Below are 12098 nucleotides of genomic sequence, written 5' to 3'. Positions count from 1 at the left end.
CCTCGCGCCTTACTGCGTTGTGCCGTCAAACCACCTGCGCTTCCTTTAAGTAGGCGGTTTAACGGACATGCAGCCAAGTTCATTGTTTAAACTCATTTAGCACTCAAGTATAATTTCGCAAATGAAGTAAAAGTAGATGGAATATTTAGAACGAAAATTTTTCGCTCATGAACCTGGCGATTTGGGAAATTGTCAAGGAAATTTTGAGTCCTTTCGATCTAAGAGAGTCGAAACTTTGATCTTCAGATTTTGAGTTCTTCAATCAGTTTGTTCAATTACAGAATACTGTGGAATGTTTTATTTGCGGTGGAACTTTTGTTCAATGGCCCTTCTCTTGCTACTCACCTACAGGACCCTAAGGCTCATGAAATGAGAAAAACGAAGGGTAATTGATTCGATTTCCACATGTCGTTGTTTTTATTTCGGATTTTCTCAATTGATAGCAGCATTATTCATCTCTCTATACACTTCATTATCTTAAGCGACCGCAAGGTAAGATCGTTTTAAAAAATAACTTTTCTGAACAGGTAGTTGATGGCGCATATAGTTACGTAACGAAAGTTAGAAATGTTTTCCAGCCTTTGCGGTTTACCACGAATTCGAAATCATTGATTTATCGAATTGTCTTCAATCAATCTTCGTTGATTTACAGGCCTTTTTTCAAATTTTATTACGTCAATTCTGTCCTAGAGTAATCAGTATATCAACTGAAATGAAATTATTACTTGAATTAGCTGGGAGCGCCAAGTATCTCGATTCGAGAGCGACACACTTAGAATAAGAGAACAAAACACATTTGGGATCGACTTACAAGCAAAGAAGGAAACACTCAAAATTAAAAATAGTATCCATCTTTCCTTCCGGTATAAGGGCAAGATCTTGAGAACAATTTTGCTTTACCCTGGATGTCGCCAGCCACTACATCTCTGTCTGGAAGCAACAACACTAGCAAATCGCTTTAGGGGTATCATAACTAAGAAACGTATTGAATTTGCAAGATTTTGCCCCTGAAAATTTTTCCTTCAAACAGAACTTAAGCCTGAACAGAAAATTTTTGTCACCCACAACTGAAAAATACAGCTCAATCTCGGTTGTACTGAAGAATTCCACAATCTTTTCTATATCGAACAGCTTTTAAAATATCAATTTCTCACTTTGAAAAACACGCTAAAGCAAATAACAACTATTTCCTTTCTGCGCAAGCCGAAGAAACCACAAGAGCTTAAAACATTCAGCGAGACTTAGGCTAGTCTAAAAACTTGAGTATTGATCTTACGGCAAGCTAACATGGTAATAAAGGTGAAGTATGAATATTAAAAACGTTTCTATTTCTCTGTATTGTTCCCTGTATTTTTCTACAAATTAGTTTTCGGGCGTGTCCAAAGAAAGTATGGCTGCAACCACTTCCGGTGCTGTTAATAGGTCAACAAGGTTTTCCCAATGTAAGGTATATTTATCCCTAACAATTCCTAGGTATTACGAATGATTCATGATCAAAAATTTCAGTTTGTTACTGAAATGATTATCAAATGGAAATTAAAGTGCTTTTGTTTTTCATTTTCCAGAACATAAGTACATAAACTTTTCAATTAGTACAAGTATACACAATGATAAGAACAATTTTTTTCAACCTCTCAATTTAGCATTTTCGCTCCAGTGCTTTGCAAATTGTTTATATTTTAAATTCATATTAAACGACAATTAAGAAATAGATTACGTTTCTTGACATCGACCTTGTTAATGATATCGGAATGACGTTAACTCTTAAGAGGCTTGTCTTTAATATTGCTTTGATCAGAAATTAGTTACAAAAAAGATACCTAAAATGAAAAACACCTGTTTACCGCCGCGTTGGCGCTTACAATTGAGGCGGGAGATTGAGAACTAATGTGACTTGCTCAGAGAAGATATGAGGCTGAAGTCGTGTAAGTTGGAAAACACTTCCGGTAGACAAAGAGAAAGAGCGTCCGAAATCAGCATTTGCAGGAAAGCCAGAAATAAATCATTGTTAGTTGGATATGATATTAACGGTGACTTGCATGTATGAGGATTACCTGTTATGGTCATTTCTTCTCTGTTTCGTGACCTAGAAATATTAACTCGCTGCCTGGAAATAAATTTTCAATGAACACTGAATTCCTTATATGATCATTAGCGAAAGTTGAGCGTTATCAATAAAACTTCCGTTAAGATATCCCTTTTAAGGTAGAAGTGGTTAAATTGTTGAAATGATAATAATGAAATAAAATACACCAGTAGAAATAGTTTTCAATTGGGGGTCGACCGAAAATAAAATCTAACAAATAATTCAAGCAGAATGCTATAAAAAATACTTTAAAGACAAATCACAATAAAACTTTATAAAAACTTTTGCCTTTTTCTTTTTGCAGATCTGAACTGCCAAGACTACCTCTTAAACAGAGCAATTTTCGAGTTTCTACCAATCAGATGTAAAACTAAAACCTACGAGGCAGTGTTGTACACGAGGAAGTTTTCTCGCTGTTATTTTCAGTTTATTGGTCATTTGAAATATTTAACTTTGTTTCGATCGGCCGGGTTGGCGTTTATTTCTATTCTTGTAGAAATTTTTTGTAAAAAAACAGTTTTTACAAGAACAATTAAGAGGACATTTTAGTGAACCAGGCAACAAGCAGATGACGACAGTGACTTGACAAAGACTATGTAAAGTGTTTACCCATGCAAGTCAAGTTGTCATTGCACAATAGTTCATACAACTACTGTGATATGATGCAAAGTACTTCAAGATCGTTCGTAAGTCTATTGAAAGTCTTGTCAAAGGACACAACAAATGCGGCATTAACCAATTAAACGGTGCGTCTCTAGATTACATGACTGGGAGCACTCTGTCCGGTGTCGGAACCTCTAGACACGCAAGCAGCTAGTCAATATAGCTTGAGGATTAACTCAATGGTTACCAGGTTACAGAGCATCAAAATAAACTGTAGTATTTATCTCACAGTCCTTCCTTCATTCCGTTTTTGGTAAGATTCCCACGAGCTCGTTCATGGCTTTTGTCTACGTGGAACTTTATTTAGCTAAAAGCTCCATACCAAACAGTTACTTCACATGAGAGAGGGTTTAGTGCACTGAACTAGATCTTTGTCAGGCGGACATTGAACACTTAGAAGGAATAAAGACGATGCAACTCGGTAAAACTTTCCTAGTGTAAGATCTTAAGGAAATGAAAGAAAAAACCAGATTGACGGTTGTCAGGGGCAAATTTAAGAAACCGTCTTAAACTGAAGCTTTTCAAAAGATAGCAAGGTGCACGGATCATTGTAAAGTTATAAAATTTAATTAGAGTGCTTTTCAACAGACTATAAATTTCAATAAACGCAAACAAAACGTCATATTGATAAATCACACTACAGTTTGTAAAGTTACTTGTGGTTGGTGAGGAGTTTGGACAGCCAATAACTAAACAACACATCATGCGATAATGTTCCACTTCTGCGATTGTAACAGTTTTGTTAGATAACTAACTCGTGAGAAACATCTATTGGTCGTTAATATCATTCACATGCACTTAGTTTCATAATTAGCAGATTCTGTGTGATATTGCCGCTGAGTAGGAAGCATTCTTTACAAGTGTCTCTTGAGAGCAAATCTGTTAACGTTAATGGATCCAATTAATTCATACCTTGATTGATCGCTGTGCGCACGCACTTCCGTTAAGGTGTAATTAGAGACGTGACTCAGTATATAATCAAATTCTTACCAGTTGAAGATATTGTCTAAACGTTCAGCCTAGCATGACCATGGGAAAGTGCACGAATTTGCTAAAATTATTGAAGCCGAGCAAAAATACCATATACTCATTCACCTGTGACAAAACTGTCTAGATTAGGGACATGCAAACCATCATGGGCTAAAACTTCATCTAGTCATTCCAGAATAAGTATGAGAGGTCGTATAAATTTCCAAGTTCCAGATGAGACAAAATGTCTTATATCCAGTACGTAAACGGCAGGAACAGTGACTGAATACTACCACGCAAAAGTTGCATGAATATTGTTAGTCTAAATTTCAGTACAAAAATAAAAACATATAAGGTACTCATTCTGCTGAAACAAGCCCAGAACGGACATCCAACCTAATATTCTCATCGAACCTAATATACTCATTTAGTGAGTATGACAACATCGTGCTGGACACGAAATGCTACACGAGTCTCTTCGATCTAAGATCGATACATAAGATAAAAAAAAGAAAAACAGAAAATGCACTCATTTCTTTGAATAGCCAAGAAAGCACCATAAAAGTTGTAAAAATTTTATGTGTTATGAATCTGACAAAAGTGTAATTTTTCCATCTTCATCGAACCGTGTAAACCTTTCCGTCCAAACTAAAAATTTTTGAACACTTCTGACTATTTCATTCATCAGTTATGTGGAAAACCCGTGGGACTACAAAAAGAGTTTGGAATTGATTGTTCACATTCCTGCTTTGATTTTCTTATTACATACTGAGAGTAATATTTGTGCACTTAAAGACAAAAAAAAAAAGATTCAAACTTTTAAGTTTGATAAGCGAAACATTTTGTCTTCGTATTTTGTAACATAAGTAGATATCAATATTCCATCTTACTTAGGAAATTGTTCAGTTTGTCTCTGATGCTTTCTGGGTGGTAAACCATATCATAGAAGTAATAAGGATTCCTGTGGTTCAAGGGTAATTGTGAGCACCGTAAAATATATTTCGAAATATTACATGGTTAATTTTAAATATAGAAACCCTGGAGGTTTATATTTTATTCACCAGCATAACTCATAACTGGTTACTGATAAAATCTAGCTGCTATTATCTCAATATTTCATATCTTATGATCTTAGTAACTTGGTTTGTGTCAGTAAACATACAAAACCCTGCCATAGATTATGCTAAAGGATTATGAGTCCTCTTTCGTTTTCTATGTCAAAACCTTAGAGCGTGATCTAACAGGATAGCAAAAATTGTTAGGCGGGATGGAAGACCAAGGCCGATTCTCTGTGTCTTGTTTGGACCATTTTTTTCTCTTACTACAGCTGAGGTTCCACAATCTCGGAGGGAAAGTAAACGCATTAATGAGTATCAGCGGGAAGGCTCTTGGTAGAGACCACAAAAATCGGCTCTTATCGCCTTAATCTCTTCTCTTTCACGCTCCAATATAAAGAGGAAAAAAGACACTCTGCTGTTATTCTATCGCTTGTTAATCGTCACCACCTCTTTCTAAGATGCAATCCAGTTGAAATGTAAACGAAGGTGACCTCTTCCTGATTGCCACCATAAAACCGAATCAACTCAGCAGCCTATCTACATGAATTGCTTCAAATCGTCTGAATAGCTCTCCGGAAATTCTCAAAATACTTTCTAAATAGAAAAAAAAACCGTAATATATCGAAAAAATATCCGGCTATAAATAAGGGGGCATCGAGCTTTCTTGAATTTAAATACCCCTAGTAATAATAATGATAATTTTCGTCATCACTATTATCACTGATTTACTTTACCAATTTTGCAGATTACAGGCTTTTTGTTAATAATTCAATTGACCAAGAAGACGATCCTTAGAAGGTGTGGACTTCCTTTCTCGGTCATTTATTTGGAATGAAACTAGACACTAGAACTATAATCTAAGAAGGGGGAGGGGTGATACTCTTTAGAACAAGGGTTTTGGGGATGTGTCGTTAGATGGGGTCGCATTTTCCCGACTGGATTGACAACAATAGGGTTGCATTTCCTACAGAGTAACTAGAATGGAGAAGCACATTTTCGGGATTTTGGGGGGGTAAGAAAACTCTGATAAGTAGGGATTTAAAAATGGGAAGATTTGCGGCTAAAAAGCTGTTACATTCGCCAAAAAGTAACTACGATGGGGTTTTAAATTGGCCCCAGAATATACGATAATATGGTCGGGGTTCTGAGAGGCCAGTGGCACATACCCAGCAAAAATTGACCCGAGTTCCCCTACCCCCACGGGGCTATAATATAAGCCTAGCTATGAACTGGTTTTAAGACAGATGAAACGGAAGTAACTCATAGAGTTACATGTCCTTGATGCAGCAGCAATACAGTCTCCTATTTTCGAGTAACTTTGAACAAGGCAAAACAAATTGTGTCACTAGTCTGTATATCTTGGTTTAAAGAGCAAATTGTCTCAGAATCTCAATTCCACTTGTGTTATCTCTAAATATATGTTCACCCATATCGAAGAAATGGTAAGCACGTACGCGGTCAAGGTCATTTTAGATCCTCAAGGTAAACGAAACACAACAATACATGAAAACAATTTTGAAACTACTTGAATTAATAAAATATCAAGGATTTCACTTCAAAACACAATACAATGTCTCGCATAAACTTCAGGCGAGGGAGTGGAAAAAAAATTGGGTGCCTTTTTTTTGACGAGCTGTATCTTTCGTTGCATTTGAAATCCAGCTTATTAGAACCATGGCCGAGAGGGGCCTGGAAAGCTATGCTACTGCGAGTTTACGTCAAATTTCAGGGGCAACGTGTTGTTGAAATTAAGCTGATTACAGGGGTTGGTTTCATCCCTCACTTCAATAAGAATATTGAACCTGAATATTCGCTCATTCTCGTGGTGAGGGATTGTTCTTCCAGCTCACTACAGACTTGGTGTAGTTGCGATGGTCATATCGAACAGAAGAACAAACTTAAAATAAGGTTATATTTTGTTTTACAGCAGTTTACTAAGTGTGACTTAACCTGCAGAACTTCACTTAGCCAGCGGTCATTCAGTTCAAGATGGGACCCGAACCCTGAAATCGCACAGCATCTGGAAACCACACGAATAATATGCGTTCTGCTAACCACTAACCTACTTGGCGTTATTAATTGAGTCTACGAGTCTGAGGAGGCTGTGGCTCTCTTTTGGACTCATTTCCCCTCAAACAACTGTTTAAAAGTTCTTTTAATATGATAAGGAGCCCATCGTTGGTGATGAGCTCCTGACATGAACTACATGTCTGAGTATAAGCTTAATTAAGAACACTTTCATAAGTTGTAACGCGAATGATGTATTTCAGTTCTGAGGATTAATTTTAATGAACGCGTCGCCACTTTATCAGTAAACCCAAGAGTTGCTGTAATGACATTATAATGGTGATCCAAGAATTACAATCGCAAAATGAAACAACTTTGAACTAATCGCGTTCCAAACAGCTATACGACACCAATACAGCGGTTAAACGTCGAGCATGCGAGAGGGGATCAATTCTGGCCGCCCACGCGCCAATTTTCCGCGCAAAATTTTAAAAGGAAGACGTAAGAAACAACCCCTGTATCGCAAAATTGAAACGTTCCTAGAAATCTGTAAAAGGAAAACTCGAGACTTTACGAGCACAAAGCTTATTCTAGTATGGGTATCATGTCGATCTGCATCTCTGTTTGGAGCTTTATCGAAAAAGTTATACGCTTTGAAAACACCGTGACTCACTGGCTTGTCTGCTTGTTGTAACTCGTGTAAAACAACCTGATTCTGACAGCCAATAAAACTTTCACACACACGCAGTCGTTTGACCGCCTTGTTTACAACATCAAAAATAGGTCCGCGCTGCTTATGTGTGTCTAGTGCCAAATGAAATGAATGTAGTATTGGATAGTTGCATGCCTACAGCTGTACTGCGCTCTAGGTCTATTTGAAAGGTATGATGAAAGATGTCAATCGATGCACGAGTGTACTAAAGTGCAGCAGTTTTTATGGAAGTTGTTTCATGGCCTATTTTACCATGAGACTATGAGTTCCCAGTTCAGCTATATATGCAAATTGATCCACTGTGTAGCAAACACCTTTTTTGTTGTGTGTAACACACGTTTTTGACATTGGCACACTTTTTGAGCAAATATACAGACAATCTTGGAGTTTTTTTTTTTGATTGATGTGAGGCAATTGAGACAGCTCTTACAGTTCGGTCTTCCAGTTGGATTTGACAATTAAGCCATTTAGTATTCTTTTCGTTTTTCTTTATTGGGGAACTTTTAGTAAAAGCAGTCGAGTACAGTGAATATCAGCAAAAAGAGCTCTGCTTGAAAATGGATAACCGGCAAAAACGGATTTAAGAGAACGATAGTAATTATTCAGTTTTAGAATGGTTGTCAAATCACTCTCCAAAGTAAGTGTAACTCTGTGGCTGTTTTTCTTAGGAGAGTTTCTCATTTAATCGAAGCAGAACCATAGGCAGATCGCGCTATGTGATCGTGGTTAATAACCGTTGACACGAAACGAGCAAAATCTATGAGGGCTATGAATAAAGCTCTGAAAATTGTATTACATATTGATCTGAAAATCTCAATTAAGTTAAATTAAATTTTAATCGACGCATTTGTGGTAGTTTTTCGCCCTTGTAAGCCGTTTGAAGCGTCTTTTACGAAAACACTTTTGGCCGGAGGCACCTTTCTTTTGCATATCTGATCATAACGAAGTGCAGTTCGATTGAAACAAAACATAACACCTCGATGGAGCATAAACATTAAGATAATCATTAAAACCCTGGTCACTTCACGAATGTGTGAACATCATAGGGTAATTTGGTATTATCAGCCGAGTTGATAACGTGAATTGGCCACCATAAAGAGTTTGAAAGCTGACGTTTCGAGCGTTTAGCTTTCGTCAGAGTGAATGACAAAGGGCTCGAAACGTCAGCTTTTAAACTCTTTACGGTGGCCAATTTACGATATCAACTGAGTTGATAATACCAAATTACCCTGTCATACTCTCTCACTGACACAGCACCACGGTTTCCTTAGAAACTTACCCCCTTTCATCAGTTGTGAACATCACAGCCAAACTACTGCATGTGAAATACGCGCCCAAATCGGTGGTGTTCCTTCAGCCTCATCTCCATGCTGAGCCCACAGAGTAGTTCAGCGGGTGTCCCGCGGTAGAAACTCTGCCAAACCTCCCCTTATTTACGTGATAAAATAGCCAAAAATGCGCCTTTTAACGCATAACATGCTTACATCTCACGTCAAAGGCGTAAAGAATGGATATCCTTTGGCTATAGAGGTAGTTGATTAACTTTTAACGAAGTAGTTGTCAAATAATTGAAACAAAAAATGGACATCTTTGACGTGCACGTGGATACATTCTGGAGTCGCTTTATTTGATCTACAATGTTAATAACCTTAAATTCGTTTACTTTGAAGCCGTAATTCATTTATAAAATCTATTTTAGTGTGTTATATCCTCTCTTTTTTCCCTTTAGGTCGTGAATGTTGTTGTTAATGAGGTGGATTTCAACCCTGAATTCATCTCTCGTATGATTCCGAAAGTGGACTGGGGTGCTCTCGTACAAGCAGCGCAGCAAGTGAGAATACTGAAACAAATACTTACTAGTCACTCTTAGGCGTTGAAGGGTTAAACTCAAGAAAAGATCTATACAACTGACTTAATCTATTCTTCACATTTGTTTTAAGGTTGGACGGTCTGGGGGTTTACCTGATGAACTGATCCCAGACTATGAAAAAGATGAAGAGTTCTTAAAGAAAGCACATCATGTTCTGCTCGAGGTATATGGTTTTGAAACAAATTACTAGTGATTGTACGTATTTGTTGTATTTTACGTCCACACATATGTTCAAGTATGGGATTTTTTGAATTATAACATTGGGTACCCTGATAAAGGTTAACCTGTATTAAATGGTGACTTGTCATAGTCCCAAACTGTTTTTGCCATAAACTCTGTAATTTTCAGCTTCATTGAGTGGTCACATGGTGTGAATCCCAAAAGCCTGTCTGTATTGTATTCACCTGTTTTGAACAGTCACTCAAATAAAACTGAGAATAATCTCTTAACTAGAATTAATTTCATGTTTTTCTCCTGAAATCAGTGTTATTACTTTGAGTTAAAATGTCTTCAATGCAAAGCTGATGATCTCTCTTCTTAGGACTGTTAAGACAAATATTCTGCATGAACTTCATGCAAGTCATTTGCTAGTTAATGACTTGGGGGTCCAACTGCTTGATAACAGTATACTGCGTACAGTAATTCTGCTGTTATTGCTCATTTTTTTTTACTGTGCCACCATTTTGTTGTTTGCTATTTATTAACAAGAGGTCAATGCATTTTTTAGTAAGGTGTTGAATGAACTGTATATTAAGTGACCAATTATGGCATAAAATGGAGATTTTTTATTGTGGTTAACCCCTATTCCAGGAAACCTTTAATAAGTGGTCAACCTGTATTAAGCAGGTGCCCCACTATTCCCAGTGACTGCTTAATACAGGTCCAACCATAATTAGCATGCCAGACTCCGTGGAAGCATTGTATATAAGCATATAAATTCCTGACTCTAAAAAATTAACAAAACTAGATGAAAATTCGAACCAACATTTTTGAAAATGTACTAACATTATTTTTGGTACAGGTGGAAGTTCAAGAAGGATCACTGGTCTGCCCCGAATCAGGGAGAAAGTTCCCTATCAAAAATGGAATTCCAAATATGCTTCTTAATGAGGATGAAGTTTAAATGTGCTGTATTTATTCTCCATGTGGGCTGGAGGACATTGTGTGGGATTGGTACTTAGAGTTATTTGACCAGCTTAGAGGAATGAGACAAAAATCCTGGAGCTATACATCATGTTTGGGAGATTGGCAGTGGATTGGATTAATCTGAACTGCAACACAGACTTGTATAATGGGCAACAAATTTGCAGGCTCACAACAAGACTTGTATAGTGCTGTAAATAAATATGTAATATCATGTGGCTATGGCACTCTTTTTTTTTTAATATACACCCAGCTGTAACCCTGATGAATAATACATGTACTTCTAAATTAAAAAAAGAGTATTTTTATAGGTATTCTTTACTAGCAGTAGAAATATCACAAGAAATTTGATAAATGTCAAGAACAAAGGGAGTAGAGTTGCCCAGCAACAGATTGGCAACCCACTTAAGACTCTGACCCCAAAGATCTTTGTTGGATTAATTAGCTTGCTTTCTTGGGAAATATACTTAAAGAATAGGTTTCAAAAGGCACATTTTTCTAGTCTGGCTAACCTGAAATTTTTTTTTAGTAAAAATCATGTATCCTTTGGGGCTCAAACCATAGTGGAATTTTCATTTTGGAGAATTTTGTGGTTGTTTTATTGATACCCTTGAGTGAGTAATTTGATATTACCAAAGATTTCATGCCATTAAGGTCTCCTTTCACTGCAAAACTGATGTTTTACAAAAGTTTGATATTTGTTCAGGTGCACTTAATTATTTTTCCTTGACATGCCAAATTCAAGACAATGAATGACAATGAATCTCTAACATGGAAAAACTAAATATCCAGACAGTAAAAGGACTTATCAGCATGGCCTGTATGATTTCCATTGCAAGTGAATAGCTTATTTTTGTTATCTTTAAGAGACTTGTTTTAATTAAAGTTACTGTCCTTGGATATGATGCGAGTTGACTTGGAGCCAGATGGTGGTTCCCCTGGCATTTTTTTGACACATCTTTATAATCATTGGTGAAACTAGGCACTGTGAGAATTTGTTAAGATTCTAGCTTAAGAACTATCTTTGAAGAGGCCTCCAATCTAGATATCTTTATGAAGTGAGGCATTGTTACCTTAACCCTCTGACCCCTAAGAGTGACTAGCATCTAATTTCTCCTTACAATATCACCCCTGCATCACACATGAAGGTCATGAGAATAAAGGAAATGATTGCCAACTGAAAAAGCTCTTGATTATTGAGTGTTTATGGTGAACAGTGTGGAGAATATGGACACTAATGTTTGGGTGTAAAAAGTTGAAAACTTTAGGCCCAATTATTTTGCCTCATGGGTGAAACCATGTTATACTGATGCACCTGCCCTGTATTAAGTCGTGGGGATAAAAAGCTTAGGAGAAAATAATTAAGTTTTGTGCACCCAAATGTCTTGGGCCTGGTTACCTAATGGTTAAATCGCTATCCAGTAGATAAGTGATAGTAAAACTTATAGTGTTATCCATTGGGTAGAGATTTATCCAGTGGATAGTGTTATCCGATCTTTGAACATTGGGGGCCTGCCTCTCATCTCGTTTCCTACCTCTCGTCAACTTAAGCTCTTGGTTCGGAGGATTTGGTTCTGTGACTTCTGATTC

General features: G+C 37.0%; 1 protein-coding gene across 1 annotated transcript; it reads left to right on the top strand.

The window, feature by feature from the left end:
* The first annotated feature begins 8862 nt into the window (after window positions 1-8862).
* LOC113673321 (multifunctional methyltransferase subunit TRM112-like protein) lies at window positions 8863-11408 on the top strand. Its single transcript, XM_027189714.2, has 4 exons — window positions 8863-9025; window positions 9225-9326; window positions 9436-9528; window positions 10387-11408. The coding sequence occupies exons 1-4, from the start codon at window positions 8951-8953 to the stop codon at window positions 10486-10488; spliced, it is 372 nt and encodes a 123-aa protein (XP_027045515.1). The 5' UTR covers window positions 8863-8950; the 3' UTR covers window positions 10489-11408.
* The last annotated feature ends 690 nt before the right edge of the window (window positions 11409-12098 follow it).

The sequence above is a fragment of the Pocillopora damicornis genome, chromosome 14 (genome assembly GCF_964200805.1).
Source record: "Pocillopora damicornis chromosome 14, jaPocDami1.2, whole genome shotgun sequence".
NCBI classification, from domain to species: Eukaryota; Metazoa; Cnidaria; class Anthozoa; order Scleractinia; family Pocilloporidae; genus Pocillopora; species Pocillopora damicornis.
The sequence above is the reverse complement of the archived record's forward strand: the minus strand, read 5'-3'. Positions and strand labels throughout refer to the sequence as shown.